The 21,813-nt window shown below is 42.4% G+C and overlaps 1 protein-coding gene across 2 annotated transcripts in view; it reads right to left on the bottom strand.

The window, feature by feature from the left end:
• The window catches only part of LOC122927744, a 37,267-nt gene extending 17,504 nt beyond the window's left edge, over window positions 1-19,763 (bottom strand). For both annotated transcript variants that reach the window (XM_044279881.1, XM_044279882.1), the window contains exons 1-9: window positions 19,636-19,763; window positions 16,408-17,096; window positions 7,072-7,131; window positions 3,142-3,194; window positions 2,728-2,872; window positions 2,269-2,633; window positions 1,746-1,974; window positions 1,539-1,656; window positions 1,285-1,402 (exon numbers count right to left, since the gene is read on the bottom strand). In XM_044279881.1, the coding sequence (XP_044135816.1) occupies window positions 1,285-1,402; window positions 1,539-1,656; window positions 1,746-1,974; window positions 2,269-2,633; window positions 2,728-2,872; window positions 3,142-3,194; window positions 7,072-7,131; window positions 16,408-17,064 (1,745 nt within the window). In that variant the 5' untranslated portion in view covers window positions 17,065-17,096; window positions 19,636-19,763. The remainder of the gene's footprint in view (window positions 1-1,284; window positions 1,403-1,538; window positions 1,657-1,745; window positions 1,975-2,268; window positions 2,634-2,727; window positions 2,873-3,141; window positions 3,195-7,071; window positions 7,132-16,407; window positions 17,097-19,635) is intronic.
• Window positions 19,764-21,813: the final 2,050 nt, after the last annotated feature.

Raw genomic sequence — 21,813 nt, 5'->3', positions numbered from 1 at the left:
TTATCACAGAAGCCCTTTGATGTGCAAAGAATATCCTCTAAATGAAGACATTCTATTGGATGGCCCATATTTTGCCCAATAGAGCTACTTTAAGAAGAGTCGTATGTATAACAAAAAGAGGGGGAGATCTATTTTTTATTTGATTGACTATTCTGTTTGTCAGTTTGGTATAATTATTTATGGTGAGCTGTATATATATTTTTTTAAACGTCTTTTTATTGGATTTTTTTGAAATATGTGATACAAGTTTAACATTTGACAGTCAGGCAGATATCACAGTGCACGAGACATGTGGAAATATAATCTCCATAAAAAGTAAATACAAACGTATTGAAAAAATGAAAACATTGAACATAATAAAATAAAAGAACAATATAAGTACAATCAGTATGTGTTTCATTCCAACGCTCTTATCCCCACCTCGCCCCTACAAAAGAACCTGATTTAGTCCCCCAGGGTCTCCTTTACCCCTCCAAGAAATAACACTGATCCAAAGATGACCGTGTCTGTATACCAGGGGTGCACAACCTGCGGCCCGGGGGCCACATGCGGCTCTCGATATCATTCTGTGCGGCCCTCAGCCATCTAGTGACAGACATGTATGTCTATGTCTTGTGGCTGCTCACATGCATTTTTCATGTATTCTCCCATTTAGATGGGAGTCCTGGATGTGTAAGCAGACATTTATGGTGTATACTGTATGTACAATATGCAATAAATACGGTATATCAGTTGGTAATACCCCTTTAACTTTTATTTTCGGCCCATGGGATTCCTTCAGTCTGACAATGTGGCCCCCAACCAAAAAAGGTTGTGCGCCCCTGCTGTATACCCTAGTTCCCTGCCTAACCCGCTAGAGTCAGTCCTCCACCTTCCACTGACCTAAGGTATTCCTCAGGGTCTTGGATATAAGCCTGGCAGTACCATTCCGTATATCTAAAAGCAGTCCTCAGATCCTGTATTTCCGCCTCTGTGTAGTGTGATTCAATAAAGGTTTTCCACTTATGTGATCTACATATTTTTTATGATCCTCTGATGAACCAATAGTATTGGGGAAACGCGTTGGGATTTGGTGGTCTTTGTATATATGTTGTTATCATGGAACACATTTGCACTTATATATGTACTTGAGTAACAAGAGGTTTGAACCTTTTGGCTACTTTATATAGAACATATGTCATGGTCCTGTTTATTTTTTATATCAATAAAAATATTTTTTCTATACTTCAGCGATTTAGGACTATGCTATGTGCGTGCAATATGAGTACGGATATCAAAGCTCACCTTAGCCAGCGGTGGCTCTTCCTGTAATGTCTACAGGTGCCTCGATCTGGAAGAGGTTTCCCAGGTTGTATAGAAGGATCTCTCAATGTCTTCTTTCGGATAAAACCATCTTTGCTACCTGTAACAGACGTACTTGGGAACTTACTGTACACTTACATGCCTACATCTAGCCCATTCACTTCTCTTAGGCCATTACTAAAGTATGTAAATCTATTAAAAATACCCCAAATCTTATACAACAGTTTGTATCATACCAGAATCTTTGCCAGGGTAACGCTGAATCTTTTGGAATCTGGTGGCTTCACTGAAAATGCTGAGTTTGCTGTGGCATTGGACACAATTCAGCTCTTTAGTGATGCCATAAGAGAGACTCTGCATAAAAGAAATGACAGACACAAGCATGAGCCATCTGGTATTGTTACTATAAATGCATCTAATCTCCTAGTCGATGCTACTCTTACCTTTACTGGTTCTTCATGAGAACAATTTAAGCAGTTGATCATGAATGTACACTCCAGCAATACCAGATCTCTGGCTGTGGCGCCTTGTATATCCACATAACCCAGCACAGTTGAGTACTGGTGCAAGATACTAGGGATGAAGGTGCCAGAAATACGACTGTTGCATTTTTCACACTGTGCTGAACATGGCTGCTTTCCTGTCATTGACAAGTCTGCTGTAATATTACACCTGAAGGAACAAAAGTTAAAATCAACATATAGAAACTTTGTCAGTTATTTAAGATATTCAATGACATAACCTCCAATAAGCGTCTTAAATAAAAGTACAAGTTTACTTTCAGTGGCAATTATGGTCATCATATCAAATGCCCACTAGACATCTTTGTGATCTGTCTGCAGAGACTGCACTATGCCGTTGTATCAGCATGGTACATTATCTCAGCTGGACGTTTAAGACATCTTTGAATGCAAGCTAAACTGTATAACATCTGCTTAAATTATACTCTGGAACTCCCTTTCTCACCTGCCACACTGCAAGGACACTACAATGTGAAGTGGAGTCAAAGTGCCCACTCCAGCTCCCAATTGTAATCCTAAAAAACGTATTTCTGTTCCTTTTCTCGGGCCTACTGACGTTCCTCCTTCCACATTTCTCATCCCGTCAATGGTGTCACCACCAGTGCCAGGCTCTAGGTCGTCATCATCTTCATCACAGCTTATCCAGCTATCAGAGTCATCATCTTCCAGATCTTCTTGGAGATTAGTTTCGTGTGGTCCCGTATCTTCAACATTTTCATTCTTGCTTGATTTAACTGCAACTGCTGCTTGCAACTGTTGGTATGGCACAAACTCTAAGCCAGCATTCTCTGCATCAATGTCTCTTTTTAACTAGAGCATAGACAAAATACAGAATTACTTCTAACATAAAACATTATAAATTCACATTTTATTTTACAATTCTAGGAAATGAAAGTGCTCTTACCAGGCGAGCTCCTTCTGTATATAAGCGCTCCAAGTTGCGATCTAACCAAAGTAGAAAAGGCCTAAACAAAAGCTCCACTTTTCCAACCAACTGATTGGTTGCATGCTTTGCGTCCAGCCATGCTTTTGAGGCGTCACACACGTGCCTGTAAAAGAGTAATACACTATAAGTTCACATCTGCAATGTTTGGAGGTTACAGTTCGGTAAATAAAATTTACAGGCATCGATTGTCATTTTTTATTTCCTTGGTTGCAACTACTGCATGCAGAACTCTACGTGTTTGCTTCTTCCCTTTTACACTGTGACCTGCTTATATATGTCTTGAGTACCAATGTGTCATCTATTTTCATTCAAGTACATTCCTATTAAATACACTTAAAGTTATGTCCCGTTATTGAATAAGTGTAGCTTTACCTGCCCATAACAGAGGGTAAATCTTGATCTTCGGGAATCTGAATTGTGAAAACCTGAATAAACAAATAAAAAAAAAAATAGTACCTTTTACTGGAGGAGTAAAAAGCTTGAAATATTTTCAGTATTAAAGCTTTCCCATAAAAAGATTAAAGCTGAATTCAAGTTCTTTTTTTTTCTTCCAGTTTTGTATTATAACATATTTACAAGAGTTCTGTAGCCCCTAACTGCACAGAATGGTAGAACCCATGGATCGGTCCTGCGTAATGCTCTAAGGGCACTTTCACACTTGCATTAAACTTTTCCGGTATTGAGTTCTGTCCTAGGGGCTCAATACCGGCATTATTTTACATTGAAATAGTTTTGTGGTCTGCGCATGTGCAGACCTTTAGAAATGTGAAAAAGATAAATACCGGATCCGTTTTTTCCGGATAACAACCGGAGAGACGGATCAGGTATTGCAATGCATTTGTGAGACGGATCCACATCCGGATCAGTCTACAAATGCTGTCCGTTTGCATACAGATTGCCGGCGACGGAACTGCCAGCCGGAATCCAACAACGCAAGTGTGAAAGTACCCTAACTGCACAGAATGGTAGAACCCATGGATCAGTCCTGTGTAATGCTCTAACTGAATGGGACACATCCATGGGATAACCTATAGGAGCAATGTTGTAATAACCACAATGATAATCATTTTTCCAACATAGCTGTCTGTCTTTAGGTGTATAAAAATACCCCTTCAAAAAGTTTTTTTCTGGGACCAATATATTGATCATCTATCCATAGGATAGGTCATCAACATGAGATCCTGAGTGTATAAAACCCGGCACCCCCACCAATCAGCAGTTAGTAGCAGCTGCTGGTTCCAGAAGTAAAGAGTGCACAGAACACCATGGCTCCATACAGAGTGCAGTGCAGCGCAGCCTTGGGTACAGCAGCTTAAGCTCCTATTCAAGTGAATGGAAGCTGTGCTGCAGTACCCTAGAACAGCCACTATACTGCGGTGTTCTGCCTCCATATACTGTCTACTTCCTGAAGCCAACAGCTGATTGGTGGGGGTGACAGGTGTCAGACCCCCACCAATCTCCTATTGATAACCTATCCTATGAATAGCTCATCAATATGTTAGTCTCGGAAAACCTCCTTTAAGATATTAGATATACCAAATGAAACCTTTCAAGGCTATGGACACCTTTGGGGGAATTTTTTTTTTATTATTGCATTGTATTTATTTTGAGCTAAAAAAAAACAAACATTTTTAATTGGTCTTCATTAACAGTTTTGAACCCCTTTCTTTTTACAGAATGGAGATTTTCTAGTAGCATACTCTGTGTTTTAACTGTGTTCCATCAGGCAGCTCAGCTGATGGCTCTTTATCTTCGACCTTATAAACATTCATAGCTAAATTCTTAACTTACTGATAAGAATGTGGCTTAAAGAGATTCTGCACTTTCATTTAACTGATTATCTATCCTCTGGATATCCGCTGCTGGAGTGCCACTGCCTTCTCAAACAGCTGATCGGCAGGGGTCCCGGGTGTCGGACCCCCGCCGATAAGAAGCTGATGATCTATCCAGAGGATAGATTATCAGTTAAATGAAAGTGCAGAGCCCCTTTAAATACGTGTTTTTGAGTTACCTGCAAGAAGAAAGGAGGAAGAACCTCATTCCTAGGTTTAAAAAATATAAATCAAATACTCTAATAACAAAGGCCTAAAAATAAAGCTTCATGCATCTACAAAAAGGCACAAAAATTATTTAATTAACAGGATGAAAAAAATTGCATGTACTAAAATAGAGCACAAAAAGGGTGTCTGATCATGAAGGTGGGCAAATGGTCCACTAATGAACTGGCTGAAGGAACAATAAACCTAATAAAAAACAATAAATATAATTGCCTACATTGCTTGTCAGTTCACAACATTCTCTGATACAAAATGTCTTGCAGAAATCATGCTGAGAACACAGGGGTTAATTTCATGCCGATCTATCTTCAGCTTGCGCTTAAAGGGGTTGTCCAGGTTCAGAGCTGAACCCGGACATACCCTTATTTTCACCCCGGCAGCATCCCTGAGCCTAGCATCGGAGCATCTCATGCTCCGATGCGCTCCCGTGCCCTGCGCTAAATCGCGCAGGGCACAGGCTCTTTTGTTTTCAATAACACACTGCCGGGCAGTAACTTCCGCCCGGCAGTGTGTTCGGTGACGTCACCGGCTCTGAGGGGCGGGCTTTAGCTCTGCCCTAGCCATTTTACTGGCTAGGGCAGAGCTAAATCCCGCCCTTCAGTGCCGGTGACGTCACCGGGGTTCCTGTCAGACCCATGGAGAGCCCGGTACGTCACCAGATCTCCAAAAAATGCCTTTGCCCTGTGCATTTTAGCGCAGGGCAAAGGAGAGCATCGGAGCATGAACTGCTCCGATGCTCCTGTCAGGGGGGCTGCTGGGGTGAAAATGGAGGGATGTCCGGGTTCAGCTCTGAACCCGGATAACCCCTTTAAAGGCTACTTTCACATTCGCTTTTTTTGCTTTCCGTTTGGGAGATCCGTTCAGGGCTCTCACAAGCGGTCCAAAATGGATCCGTTTTGCCCTAATGCAATCTGAATGGAAAAGGATCCGCTCAGAATGCATCAGTTTGCCTCCAATCAGTCACCATTCTGCTCTGGAGGCGGACACCAAAACCCTGCCTGCAGCGTTTTGCTGTTCGCCTGACAAAGCGGAGACAAACGGATCCATCCTGACACACAATGTAAGTCAATGGGCACAGATCAGTTTTCTCTGACAATAGAAAACGGATCCGTCCCCCATTGACTTTCAATGGTGTTCAAGACGGATCCGTCATGGCTACGCAAGACATAATACAACCGGATCCGTTCATGACAGAGGCAGGCGGTTGTTTTAGTGTAACGGAAGCTGTTTTGCAGATCCATGACGGATCCGCAAAAAACACTAAATGTAAAGTAGCCAAACAAAGGGGCAGGGACCAGCTATCTTGTTGTCCTACTGCAGACAGGGCAGAGATGGTAAAGCTCCTCCTCCAGTCAGCTATCTTACAGCCAGACACAGGACAGTGAGGAGGAGGATGGGAACATGGCTGACTTCCTGGAACACAGAAGATTAGTTTATAAATTTCTGTTTTAGGTGTAAAATGGGCTAATAGGATCAAAGGAACGTAACTGGAGAGATAAAGGGAGGGAGACCTTGGACTTGTTAATTTTCTGTGATTGGTGTTCCTTTACCAGCAATCCTATACAAAACCTCTGCTTGCATGTGCCCTTTAAATGTAGTTGGGTGCTATGGGCAACTAAGCCCGTTCTACTTTACACCAGTTTGATACCTCTCCCCATAAGTGCATAAAGGACTATAACTAACTATGACAAATCGTGAACATTTCCGATTGCTTACCAATATTGAGTGGGACAGAACAGAGAGTGTAGGTTTTAGAAGACAGGGGGAAATGAGAATGGGATATCAAATACAGCCATTTGGTGTCAATCAATGTGTTTTTATAATTCAACAAAGAGGGCTGCAGAGATGACGAAAATGCATCAAACGCCATCTGAAAGCTAACAGAGATCTTACTAAATCCTCTCTGGGAGACATGTTGGGGAAGCTTTAATCTCCTGGACGTACTCTTGTAAGAACGCACGGAGGGGAGGGAAGTGGAATTAATCGCACTGAACAAAGTTGTTAATATGATCCCAGTTCTCTGCTTGACGAAGATGAAAGAGCAACACGGACAATCATGATGCCTTCCCAAGATAGGAGAATTCATGGTTCCCCCTTCCCCAAAAAATAAAATGTACAGAGCTTAACCCCTTACAAAACAAAATACATCTCCCACCCACAGCGGTAAAGCTTAAGGTCTGTAACAAGGAAAGGGTCACAGGTTCAGCATTAAAGCTCAATCTGCAGAAAGTCCTCTGTTCAATACCTGCAAGGGGTAGTCTTCTGGGAACTCCAGCAAAATCTCAATTTCCTTTAGGTCAAATGGCTGCGGAAGAAATAAATAAATGCATTAGTTTATGATCCCAGTGATTAGTGAGGGGATGAAGGATCCAGGTGACAGAAGTAGCCATGATGTTTGGGTGAGGACTGGGTTTTCAACAGAGAAGAAAAACTCCAACCAGACAAACTCAAGGATACAGATGAGGGAAGCTAGTACATTAAAGGGGTATGCCATGATTGATTAAAAAAAAAAAATAAAATAAAAAAAAAAAAAAATATACATATAGTACATGACAATATAACAAAGCTAGAACCAGCCCTGTATACCACATGGGTCCAAAGATCTCCCCATTCATTGCTCCTATTGTTCTGCTAGATTTATTTTAGGCTGGCAGCTCAGGGGTGTGTCCACTTTCCTAGGGGGGTGTCCTTTCTGCTGCAGCTCTGTCTACCCATCACAGCCCAAGCGGTGTGTCCTTTCTGCTGCAGCTCTGTCTACCCATCACAGCCCAAGCGGTGTGTCCTTTCTGCTGCAGCTCTGTCTACCCATCACAGCCCAAGCGGTGTGTCCTTTCTGCTGCAGCTCTGTCTACCCATCACAGCCCAAGCGGTGTGTCCTTTCTGCTGCAGCTCTGTCTACCCATCACAGCCCAAGCGGTGTGTCCTTTCTGCTGCAGCTCTGTCTACCCATCACAGCCCAAGCGGTGTGCCCTTTCTGCTGCAGCTCTGTCTACCCATCACAGCCCAAGCGGTGTGCCCTTTCTGCTGCAGCCATTTCCCTGTAACTGGCACAGCTTTTAAACAGAGGATAGGGCTGGTGGCCATTGAAGATCTAAACGGAGGGCATGTGACCATCTCAGTAAGGCCCCTTTCACACAAGCGAGTATTCCGCGCGGGTGTAATGCGTGATGCTAACGCATTACACCCACACTGAATACGGACCCATTAATTTCAATGAACATGAGCGTTGGTTTACACGCATCACTTGTGCGTTGCGTGAAAAAAAATAAAAATAAAAAATAAAAAAATTGCAGCATGTTCTGTATTCTGCCTTTTTCATGCAACGCTGTCCCCATAGAAGTGAATGGGGCTGCGTGAAAATCTGGCTGAACGCTGCCAGACTGATGCATTCTGAGCGGATCTGCATCCACTCAGAATGCATTAGGGCAGTACGGATGCGTTTGGGTCCGCTTGTGAGAGCCTTCAAACGGAGCTCACAAGCGGACACCCGAACGCTAGTGTGAAAGTAGCCTAAGCTGGCTGTTTTGTTGGTACTATTTTAGGGTACAGATGATTTTTGGTTGCTCTATATTACACTTTTTGTGAGGCAAGGTAAGTTGAAAAAAATAAATAAAAAAGTTTTACATAAAGCATTTTTTTTAAAAATAGATTTTTTTTGTGTCTCCCTATTCTGAAAGCTATATTTTTTTTGGGGGGGGGGGGGGTGACTGTCTTATGTAGGGGCTAAATTTTTTTTTTGTATGAGATGACTGTTTGATTGGTACAATTTTGGGGTGCACATGACTTGCTATTACACTTGTGATGTAAGGTGACAAAATGGCCTTTATTTTTTTTTACGGTGTTCACCTGAGGGGTTAAATCATGTGATATTTTTATTTGGATGCGGCGATACCTAATATGTATACTTTTATTTTTAAAGTAATATTTTTGAAACAAAAAAAAAAATTTAGTTTTAGTGTCACCATAGTCTGAGCGCCATAGTTTTTTTTATTTTGTGGGCGATTCTCTTAGATAGGGTATCATTTTTGCGGGATGAAATGACGGTTTGATTGGTACAATTTTGGGGTGCACATGATTTTTTGATCGTTTGCTATTACACTTTTTGTGATGTAAGGCGACCAAAAAAAAAAAAAAAAAAAAAAAAAAAAAAAAAAAAAAAAAAAAGGGTTTTTGGACACCGTTTGTTTTTGTTCACCTGAGGGGTTAGGTCATGTGGTATTTTTATAGAGCAGGTTGTTACGGACGCGGCGATACCTAATATGTATATTTTATTTATTTTATTACATTTAAACACAGTAAAAGCATAAAAAAATGAAATAAAAAATGTTTTAGTGTCTCCATAGTTAAGAGCCATAGTCTTTATTTTTTGGGCGATTGTCCTATGTAGGGGCTCATTTTTGTGGGATGAGGTGATGGTTAGATTGGTACTATTTTGGGGGGCATACACCTTTTTGATCGCTTGGTGTTGCACTTTTTATGATGTAAGGTGACAAAAATTGCTTTTTTTGACACAGTTTTAATTTTTTATGGTGTCTATCGGACAGGGTAGATCATGCAATATATTTACAGAGCCGGTCGTTACGGACGCTGCGATACCTAATGTGTGTTTTTTATATTATAAAATCAGGGGAAAGGGGTTATTATTTGTGAGATAAGTTGCACTTTCTAAAAGGCACCAGTTAATATTGAATATGATGTAGTGGGAAGCTGGGTTAAAAAAAAAAAAAAAACGCAATTCCATCACATGCCTAGTTTTTATGGAGTTCCCTATCCGAAAAAACTGACCTTTTACCTTCATTTTCTGAGTTACTACGATTAGAGCAATACCACATTTATAGCTTTTCTTATGTTTTAATGCTTAATATTTTTTCAATTTCTAAATTTTTATTTTTTTATTTGCATCCCCATATTCTGACCCTGATAACCTTTTAATAGTTATTTCTACAGAGTTTTATAAATGCTCATTTTTTGCAGAGCGATATGAGATTTTATTCATACCATATTGGAATGGGGGGGGGGGGGTGAAGTGACAAAAATAAAATAAAATGCTGAATCGATTATTTCGATTTTTTTCCGTTCACTGTATGGGATAAATATGTTAACATTTTAATAGTACAGGCGTTTTGAACGGTGGTGCAAAGGATATAGTTTTCTTTATTATTGATTATAATATTTTATTTTTCCATATTTTTAAAAACCTTATTTTTTTTACATGTCCCGTTGGGACTTGAATATGCAATCTTCAGATGGCTTCTCCTATACACTGAAATAAATTACCGTAATTTTCAATCCAAAAAAGAGGGGGAAACAGGGCAGTGCATCTTATGAAGCGAATACTAATGAGCGCTTCAATTATGCAAGCACTCATTAGTACACAGTAGGACTGGGGAGTAGTGAATATAGTGTTCCTGGTGTTGGCATTACCCACCACTCCCTGGTCTTCTGCCAGTGCTGCGCTGTGCCCTTACTGCATACAGCCTCCGTATGTAGGGTGCATGTGCGCAAACTATGACCTGATGTGTGCAGCACTGTAGGAACAGCTCACTAGATCTAAGTAGCAGCACCATCAGGAGCAGGAGAAGCAAGTTATTTTATTAAATCTTTTGACTGATCTGATGAGGATTGGGGGTTCGATCTGAGATCTGATGAAAATGCTCTCGTCTTGTTTTCCTCTTCTAAAACATAGGTGCATCTTATAGTCATGTGTGTCTGATAGAGATCCGTCATAGGGTCTCAATACCGGGAAAAAAAACAAAAACGCATCCGTCTTGTCAATGGGGACAAAACGTAACTGAACAGAATGGAATGCTCCAGGCTGCGGTTTTCTTTCCATCATGGGATGCGGAGCAAAACGGATCTGACATGACCCACAATGCACGGACAATAGAAAACGCATCCGTTCCCCATTGACTTTCAATGAAGTTCATGGTGGATCCGTCTTTGCTATTTTAAAGATAATACAACCAGATCCGTTCAGAATGGATGCAGATGGTTGTATTATCAGTAAAGGAAGCGTTTTTGCTGAATCCTGCCAGATCCAGCAAAAACACTAGTGTAAAAGTAGCCTAAGGCAGCAAAAAGAAGTTGAAAAATACAGTAAATGTCTTTAACCCATCTAAATTTTTTGATGGAAGTCATTGATTTACATGTGATATGATGATGTGACATCAGGGAACCTGCCGTGCCTATTAGGTCACACCCCACTGCAAAATGTATATCAAATGTTAAAAAATACAATCGGATTACCAAGAAGCCTATATAAAGTACAGCAGCACATGAGCAGTTCTTAATATTAATATATTCCCCGAGCAGGCACCACAGTATTGTGTGGTTGTCTTGAGGATAAATAACTTCCCTATGAATCTCCTCATGATTTTCACTAAATTGATTTATTCTAATCGCCAGTCAAGTATATGAAACAGTGTAGGTTTTACATTGATGTAATGGGGGGATCCTTCACTATGTGCACTCTTGCACAGCAGATCTCAGAATGAAAATCTGCTTAATGGCGCATTGGAGACATTTATCAGTGCAAGGATGTCAGCCTTTTTGAGTAATTACATTAAAGTGTAAATGTCATATTTATTTTATTTGCTAGTTTATTAGTACTAGGCATGTATACCCAAGTTAGTCTGTCAATGATTGCCAAAAGATATGCAATTACCTTATAATACAGTCCTGATCAAAAGTTTAAGACCACTTGAAAAATGGCAAAAAAAATCATATTTAGCATGGCTGGATCTTAACAAGGTTCCAAGTAGAGCTTCAACATGCAACAGGAAGAAATGGGAGTGAGACAAAACATTTTTTGAGCATTCAATTTAATGAAAACAACGAATAAACTGAAACAGGCTGTTTTTCAGCTGATCAAAAGTTTAGGACCACACCTCCAAAGAAAAAACTAAACCCCCCCAAAACAGAAATCCAACTTCCAAACATGAACTCAGTAATAAGTAGCTCCGCCGTTATTGTTTATCACTTGAAATTTGTTTCGGCATGCTTGATGCAAGCGTTTCCATGAGGTGAGTGGGAACATTTCTCCAAGTGGTGAAGACGGCCGCATGAAGGCCATCTACTGTCTGGAACTGTTGTCCATTTTTGTTAACTTCCCTTGCCATCCATCCCCAAAGGTTCTCAATTGAATTTAGATCAGGGGAACACACAGGATGGGCCAAAAGAGTGATGTTATTCTCCTGGAAGAAGTCCCTTGTCCTGCGGGCATTGTGTACTGTAGCATTGTCCTGTTAAAAAACCCAGTCGTTACCACACAGACGAGGGCCCTCAGTCATGAGGAATGCTCTCTGCAACATCTGGACATAGCCAGCGGCCGTTTGACGCCCCTGCACTTCCTGAAGCTCCATTGTTCCACTGAAAGAAAAAGCACCCCAGACCATTATGGTGCCCCTTCCACTGTGGCGCGTAGAAAACATCTCAGGTGGGATCTGCTTGTCATGCCAGTAACGTTGGAAACCATCAGGACCATCAAGGTTAAATTTTTTCTCATCAGAGAATAAAACTTTCTTCCACCTTTGAATGTCCCATGTTTGGTGCTCTCTTGCAAAGTCCAAACAAGCAGTTCTGTGGCGTTCAAGGAGACGAGGTCTTTGAAGACGTTTTTTGTTTTTGAAGCCCTTCAGTCTCAGATACGGTCTGATGGTTATGGGGCTGCAGTCAGCACCAGTAAGGGCCTTAATTTGGGTCGAGGATAGTCCAGTGTCTTGACGGACAGCCAATTGGATTCTCCGGCTCAGTGCTGATGAAATTTTTTGGGGTCTTCCACTTTTTTGTTCCATAACCCTCAGGATCATTTAAGAAATTCCAAATGACTGTCTTACTGCGTCCCACCTCAGCAGTGATGGCGCGCTGTGAGAGACCCTGCTTACGCAGTTCAACAACCCGACCACGTTCAAAAAGGGAGAGTTTTTTGCCTTTGCCATCACAACGTGTGACTACCTGACAGAAAATGACAATGAATCCACATCTTTGCACAGATTTGGCCCTTTTAAAGGCATGTGGTCCTAAACTTTTGATCAGCTGAAAAACAGCCTGTTTCAGTTTATTCGTTGTTTTCATTAAATTGAATGCTCAAAAAATGTTTTGTCTCACTCCCATTTCTTCTTGTTGCATGTTGAAGCTCTACTTGGAACCTTGTTAAGATCCAGCAATGATTAATATGATTTTTTGCCATTTTTCAATCAGGACTGTAACAGCTTTCATTAATGTACCCTGTCCCTTTCCACTGGTCCCTTAAAAGACCGCTGCTATGGCTCATCTATCTCCAGCTAGGAAGACAGAGGGGCGGTCCTTCACACTGCATGCCTGCATTAGGCTTCAGAGTGAAGAGGCGTGTCTCTCAGTAATCTAATCTGATTGGCTGGCAGGGAGCTGCTGGCTACAGCAAGTTTGTATGTGACGTGAGGGAATGCAGTTTTGGCCTCAGAGAACTGGCAGAGGAGCCATCTTGAAGATCCTTATGATGAACGATTCAAAACAGTTGTAACTAAGGGGAAAACTCAGGTGTGTTAAGAAACTAAAGATTGCTTTATGCATAATGCTGCTGCAACAGTAACATATGCTCAAATTTTTTTTGGGGGGAAAATATGAAAGTTAGGGTCCATCATTTACACGTCCCGAATTTGGGTCCACATTCATTCCGCAATTTGCGGACCCATTCACTTTCAATGGGGCTGGAACGGATCCGCATCCGCATTTTCTGGATTTGATTTTTTGGGATCCGCAATTCCGTTCCTGAAAAAAATAGAAAATATGTCCTATTCTTATCGGCAATTGCGGACCAGAAAAGGCATTTTCTATTATAGTGTCTGATGTGCGGTCCGCAAATTGCGGATCACACATTGAAGGTGTCCGTGTTTTGCGGAATGGAATGGACCCTTTTTCTGGATGTGTGAATGGACACTTTCTTTAAAAGCAAAGGCGTTCATGCAGAACACTGAATTTATCAATACCTGTTACTAGTGTTGAGTGAACTTCTGTTTTGAAGTTCGGCGTACAAGGTTCGGGTTATCTAAGAATTCCGTTATGGATTCCGCTACCATGGACCATGAGTTATAACCCTACCTGTTACTGCATCTAATGAAGGGTGTATGGCTTCCCAGTTGAGGCTAGGGAAGAGCGAATCGACTTCGGATGGTACACTAGGTACCACTAGGAACCGAACCAGAGTTCATTAATTCCCAAAGTTATTACAAAAAGTTCCACGAGACTTCGAGTAATAACGCTAGCTCATCGGAGCCAATACATTCTAAGGGTCCATTCACACGTCTGTAAGTGTTTTGCGGATTCCACTATATTAGAAAATGCCTATTCTTGTCCGCTATTGCTGTCCACATCTTTCCGGCCCCATTAAAAATGAATGGGTCCCCACCTGTTCTGCAAAATTGCGGAACGGATGCGGATCCATTCATGCAGACGTGTGAATGGACCCCAATACTATACGGAGCGGGAACTCCATACAGTATTACAAAAAGGTTTTTAGAGAATCGACTTCGGATGTACGATCAGACGTTGATTTGCTCATCCCTAGTTGAGGCAGTTGCTATAAAACTGCCTTACACCTGAATTGGGGTCTGTTATCAACTTACTTCTTTTGGAGTTTGCTAAGAAGGACTTTGATTTTGTTTTGCCTTTAAAGGACATCTGTCAGCAGGTTTGTTCCTATGACACTGGCTGACCCGTTACATGTGCACTTGGCAGCTGAAGACATCTGTGTTTGTTGAATGTTCATATGTGCCCGCACTGCTAAGTCTACAACTGCCGCGCCCTCTGCACTTTGATGGTGCCAGGTGTAATCACTTTTTCGCTGCCTGGCTCTGTTAAAGTGCAGAGGGTGCAGCAGTTGCAAAGAGAGCAGAGCCTAGAGGCTTATTTGCATATATTAAAACATCACAGCAATGTGGGCACATATGACATGGGGCTACCACAGATGCCAAGTGCACAGGTAACAGGTCAGCCAGTTTCATAGGAATAAATCTGCTGACAGATGCCCTTTAAACATGTTTTTGTTCCTGTGCCTCTTACATTCATTTCAATGGGGCCACAAAAGATGCAGACAGCACACAGTGTGCTGTCCGCATCCCAACAAAAAATGAAAGATGTCCTATTCTTGTCCATTTTGTGGACAAAAACAGGCATTTGTAATATAGAGCGGACCGCAAAAATGGAGACGGTCATGTGCATGAGGCCTTATGCTGGGGATTTCCACTACGGATTTAAAGGGAACCTGTCATCAACTTTATGCTGCCCATACTAACGGCAGAATAAAGTAGAGACAGGTGAGTTGTCGTTTAAAAGTTAAAAGTAAGTGGTTGCCGAGAACCAACATCACAATCATTGCAGACTGGGCCTGGAAAAGAGTCCCGGCCACCTGAGAAGAGTCCTGGTTATCCATGAATTCCTCTCCTGCCCACCCGCTGATGACTGACAGGCTTCTACCTAGTTCTCTCCCTTTCTCTCTAGGATAGAACTGCCAATCATCAGCAGACGGGTGAGAGAGCAGGAGATTAGTAATAACCATGACTCTTCTCAGGTAGATCTGACTCTTCTCAAGGTCTGGGCTGCAATGATTATGATGCTGGTTCTCAGCAACCACTTACCATTAGCTCATGAGTGACACACCGCTGAAATCAGCATTTCTGTCACTATTTTATCCTGCCCTCAGTGAGATCAGCATACAGTTGATGACAGGTTCCCTTTAAACCTTTGCAATGCAGAAATCCACAGCTAAACTGAAGCCAAATCTGCATCAAAATTTGCATGTAGATTTTGCCACAGATCCATTACCAATTTTTTGCACCACAATATGTCCCATGGGAACACACCCTTTAGCGAACTAGCGATAATGCAAATGCTTGTATCCGTTCATAAAAATAAAAAAAGTCTAAGTCAAAACGGATCCGTCTTGACTTACATTGAAAGTCAATGGGGGACGGATCCGTTTTCAATTGCACCATATTGTGTCAGTGAAAAACGGATCCGTCCCCATTGACTTAAATTGTAAGTCAGGACAGATCTGTTTGGCTCCGCATAGTTAGGTGGGCACCAAAATGCTGCTAGCTGCGTTTTAGTGACCGCCTAAAAAACGCAATGGAGACCAAACGCAGCCAAACTGATGCATTCTGAACGGATCCTTATCCATTCAGAATGCATTGGGGCTGAACTGGTCCGTTTTGGGCCGCTTGCGAGAGCCCTGAACGGATCTCACAAGCGGAACCAGAAACGCCAGTGTGAAAGTAGCCTTATGCACACAAGGTCTGTAAAAAAACAAATCCGCAAAATAAGTGCCCTTTCAGCATTTTTCTCACTCCCACCATTAGAAGGGGCTATTCTTCAGCACAATATGGACAAGAATAGGATATTTTCTATAATTTGCAGAACAACAACCCAGGTCCACCAAAAATAGAGATGTGTGCATGGCCCATATAGAAATGATTGAGTGAGAGTACTATCCGAAAAAATATGGATAGCACACGTATGAAAAACACAGTTGTGTGCATGAAGCCTTAGAAATTAGGTATTTATTAATAAAAAACAAGACCATCATGGATCAGATGTAGTAGCTCACCCAGTCCGGATCCGTAGGCTCCACAGTTACCCTATAATATGTAACTTTTCCATCCTCTCTCTCTTGGACGATCAGTTTGTCCGTCGGAAATCGCTTCAAAAGTTGAGAAATTTCTGTCTCTCTAAGTTTAGCGGCCAACTCTACAGTTAGATCTGCAAACTTTATCTCTTTTGGAATAATCGATGGTCGCTCCACCTTCGTTCTACAAGGTGTTTTTTTATTTCCAGAGACATCATCATGTACAGCTGGAAGCTTCTGAGGATGCCTAAACCTGCAGTTCTGATCCATGGAGCAGTATCCTGAAGCAAAGTACCAGCAGAGCTTTCTGTTTCGGTGCTGCTTGTGGAGCGGTTCAGGGTGGGCCTTTGGTGGGACACGGTTCAGCTCATCTTTGCCATGTGGAGCCAGTTGTTCTGCAACTGGATTCTGCTCCACAGTATTATTTGGTACGAGCAGCTTATTCTTTTTCTCAGGGAGTTTGTGATCTACACGTTGATGCCGAAATCTGCATCTCTGTCCAAACTGGCAGTAACGTCCCTGGGAGTAGAACCTGCACAAGCGAGGCTGCGGAGCGTGCAGTGTCACCTTCTGACCCTGAGCAGTGTCCTCTTGTGGAAGAGAAGGGAGTTCTGGACTCTGTTCTTCACTTTCTGCCATCGTAATATAGAAGAACGCAGAAGAAACGCAACCTAAAGTGAATCATACAAGACTATGGTCAGCAGGGCTTTACATCTACAAACCATTATCACAGTCATCTATTATGCTGGCCACAAACCAACTATACAAGGAGACTTAAATGGGTTATCCAGGAAAAGATATTAATGGCTTATCCCCAGTATAGGTCATCAGTATCCAATCTGTAGAGGAGATTTCTGACAAATGACCACAACGGAAGCCGCCAATAAAGGATCAATTTTTTCTGCTCTTCTAAAAAGATCAGAAGAACGGAAAACTATTCAGTGATGTAAACCTCGCCTAAGCTTGGTAGGCTGCAGCGCTCACCGGAGAAAATCCCTTCAAATAAACCCTACAATTCTATTAAAGGGGTTGTCCCGTATCAAAGCATATGTGTGCTATTCAGGGAGGACCCCATTAGGGTGCTGGCACACAGTGCAGTTCTGACATGCATTCAGCAAGCAGTTTTCAATTTAACCAGTTTAGCAGCCTCGTTAACCCTGGTGTTCTGTGTAGTGGGAATGATTTAAAGGGAACCTGTCATCAACTTCATGCTGCCCATACTAACAGCAGCATAAAGTACAGACAGGCGAGTTGATTTCAGCGGTCTGTCATTTATAATTTATAAGCAAGTGGTTGCCGAGAACCAACATCACAATCATTGCGGCCTGGACCTGGAAAAGAGTCCTGGCCACCTGAGAAAAGTCCTGGTTATTCATGAAGTCCTGCTCTCCTGCCACCTGCTGATGGCTGACAGGCTTCTCCCTAGTTTTCTCTCTAGGAGAGACCTGCCAATCATCAGCAGACGGGTGAGAGAGCAGGAGATTAGTAATAACCATGACTCTTCTCAGGTAGATTTGACTCTTTTCCAGGCCTGGGCTGCAATGATTATGATGCTGGTTCTCGGCAACCACTTACTTTTAGCTCATGAGTTACCCCACTGAAATCAGCATTTCTGTCACTATTTTATGCTGCCCTCAGTGAGATCAGCATAAAGTTGATGACAGGTTTCCTTTAAGTAATTTCAGCTAGCTACAATAAAAAACGGCGCCCTGAATACATGTCAGAACAGCACTGTGTGCCAGCACCCTAAGGGAGGGTGGGGAGCAATGGCAGACAGTGGGCTTGGCCCAGGATGTCTCTGAAATGTAATGCTACCATTTAATATTACTGCTTTGCTATTCAGTCATTATTCTGAAAATGTTCCTTGTTGTCCCCGGAAGACGGGAAATCTGCGCCTATTTCTTCTGCTAGTCGCTTAAATAAATGTGTCCTAGTGTGCAGTGACCACTGAGGGATGCACAGAAGGACGTCACTATATATATAGATAGATATAGATATAGAGAGAGAAATCCATACCTCCCAACTTTTTGGACCATTAAAGAGGGATATGTATGGTTCATTAGGTGAAGGATCCATTTTCCTAAACATAGATCTATAAACTTTAATAGTTTTCTCTTATGAAATGGCACAAAAATAATCTAAATATATAAATTTCTAAAATCCAAACTGCTTCAAATAATGGAAAAATATACAAAATGGGCTCAAATTATACAGAGAGGAACCAGAAAAACACTTTATGGTGAATGTAATAATGCAAACCTATACCTCAGATCAAAAAGAGCGACATTTAAAAAGCCAAGAGGGACACACTTGGGAGGTCTGGATATGATAGAGATGGTATTAGCTAGCTAGCGGTGGACACGGTATTAGCTAGCTAGCGGTGGACACGGTATTAGCTAGCTAGCGGTGGACACGGTATTAGCTAGCTAGCGGTGGACACGGTATTCGCTAGCTAGCGGTGGACACGGTATTAGCTAGCTAGCGGTGGACACGGTATTAGCTAGCTAGCGGTGGACACGGTATTAGCTAGCTAGCGGTGGACACGGTATTAGCTAGCTAGCGGTGGACACGGTATTAGCTAGCTAGCGGTGGACACGGTATTAGCTAGCTAGCGGTGGACACGGTATTAGCTAGCTAGCGGTGGACACGGTATTAGCTAGCTAGCGGTGGACACGGTATTAGCTAGCTAGCGGTGGACACGGTATTAGCTAGCTAGCGGTGGACACGGTATTAGCTAGCTAGCGGTGGACACGGTATTAGCTAGCTAGCGGTGGACACGGTATTAGCTAGCTAGCGGTGGACACGGTATTAGCTAGCTAGCGGTGGACACGGTATTAGCTAGCTAGTGGTGGACACGGTATTAGCTAGCTAGCGGTGGACACGGTATTAGCTAGCTAGTAATAGACATAGTAAGTATTAGATAGATAGCTAGTGGTGGACACGGTATTAGATAGCGATAGATATATAGATAGATAGCAGGCAGCCTCAGTCCTGTCAATGTACTGCAGCGGAGACAATGTATGGACCGTATAGTTGTAACTTTCTCCCCGTATAGGGAGCGCGGCCTCCTGACCACACACGGGCCTCCATTACAAGCCCAGTCACTAAGCTCCGTCTAGACAGCTGCGCCTCTTACACCCACTGACTGCACTGCTGACAAACACTGGCTCTTCCAGTCCCCGGCTCTAAGCAGCAGCTGCTGTCACCCACCTGCACGCTGGTACAACAGGTAAACCAGTCCCCCTGAGCAACCTTGTCCTTCGCGATGAACTTCCGCTCTAGTGTGCGCAGACGCCGTTGGTTCCGTGTCTCTGCAGGGCTGTGCGGTTCTCTCCGTCCTATTATTACACAATACTCAGCACACAGCCATTTTATCAGTCCTATCATACCGGAGCGCCGTACACTTACCACACCTCATGCTATAAGCACACAGGGGCTCACATTCATCAGCCCTATGAGTCTCTTCTAGCTTTGTCTTTAATGATGATGATTATTATTATTATTAATCCGTTAACCCCTTCAAGACAAGCCAGTTTTCACCCTAAGGACCAAGCCAGATTTTGCGGACAAGAAAAGGCATTTTCTATATAGTTCTGGCAAAATGCGGAAAGCACATTGCCGGTGTCAGTGTTTTGCAGATCCGTGGATCCGCAAAACACATACGGACGTCTGAATGGAGCCTTACAGGGGGGTGATCAGGGAGTCTATATGGGGTTAATAAGTGACAGGGGGGTGTGGTGTTTGGTGCTACTTACAGAGCTACCTGTCTCCTCTGGTGGTCAATCCAAGCAAAAGGGACCACCAGAGGACCAGGTAGCAGGTATATTAGACGCTGTTATCAAAACAGCGTCTAATATACCTTTCAAGGGTTAAAAAAAAAAATTGCATCTACAGCCTGCCAGTGAATGATCGCCGCTGGCAGGCTGTAGATGCACTCGTTTACCTGCCGTTTCCTGTGAACGCGCGCTCCTGTGTGTGCGTGTTCACAGGAAATCACGCGGCTCGCGAGATGACGCGCTGGCGTGTCGAAGAGGAATAAACCATCCGCCTCCGGACCGCAATCCTGCGTAATATGTCAACTTTTTTTATTTATTTCAGTTTTACACTATAAAAGCATTTTTGAAGAAAGAAAATCATGTTTTAGTGTCTCCATTTTCTGAAAGCCATTTTTTTTTATTGTTTGGGCAATTGTCCTATGTAGGGGCTCATTTTCTGCGGGAAAAGATGACGGTTTGATTGGTACTATATTGGGGTACATATGTCTTTTTGATCGCTTGGAATTACACTTTTTGTGCTATATGGTGACAAATGGCATTTTTGGTAGTTTATATTTTATGGCGTTCACCTGAGGGATTAAGCCATGTGATATTTATAGAGCTGGTTGTTACAGACGTGGAAATACCTAATATGTCTACTTGTTAAAAATGTATTTCAGTTTTACACTATAAAAGCATTTTTGAAGGAAAAAAATCATGGTTTAGTGTCTCCATTTTCTGAAAGCCATATTTTTTTTTTTATTGTTTGGGCGATTGTCTTAGGTAGGGTCTCATTTTTTTGCGGGAAGAGATGACGGTTTGATTGGTACCATTTTCGGGTGTGTAAAACTTTTGATTGTGATTAAGGTGACAAAAATTGCATTTTTCTCCTCAGTTTTTATAAAAAAAATTATGGCGTTCACCTGAGGTGGTAGATTATGTGACATTTTAATAGAGCACTTCGTTACGGACTCAGCAATACCTAATATATCTTTAAAACTATTTAATGGTGATGGGGCTTTTTTTTTTTTTACTTAAACTTAAATTATTTAATTATAAAAAACACTTTTTTATATTTGTCCCACTGTGGGACTTAACCTTTTCAGGGTTTGATTCCTGTTTCAATTCAGTACAATACATAGGCCTCATGCACACGAACGTATTTTATTTCCGTGTCCGTACCGTTTTTTCTGCTAACCGTATACAGAACCATTCAATTCAATGGGTCTGCAAAAAAGACGGAAGTTACTCTGTGTACATTCTGTTTCTCTATGTCCGTATTTCCGTTCCACAAAAAAATAGAACATGTCCTATTATTGTCCACATTACGGACAATGAGAGTACTGTTCCATTAGGGGACAGCTGTTACGTTCAGCAAAATACGGAATGCACACGGACGTCATCCGTATTTTCTGCGGATCCGTTTTTTGCAGACCGCTAAATACATACGGTCGTGTGCATGAGACCTAGAACGCTGCCAGTTGCCTAGGAGACCCAGCCCCCAGGATGGATCTCCTGGGCTTCCGTAGAAGTGGCCTGTGTCAGGCCGGGGGGGGGATGGAGTCAGAGGGAGGCCCCTCCCACTGTAACCCCCACACGTGCCGCGGTCTGTGCGGACCGTGGCACGTGAAAG

Source organism: Bufo gargarizans, chromosome 2 (genome assembly GCF_014858855.1).
Source record: "Bufo gargarizans isolate SCDJY-AF-19 chromosome 2, ASM1485885v1, whole genome shotgun sequence".
Classification (NCBI taxonomy): domain Eukaryota; kingdom Metazoa; phylum Chordata; class Amphibia; order Anura; family Bufonidae; genus Bufo; species Bufo gargarizans.
This window is presented reverse-complemented; position numbering and strand designations above follow the sequence as displayed.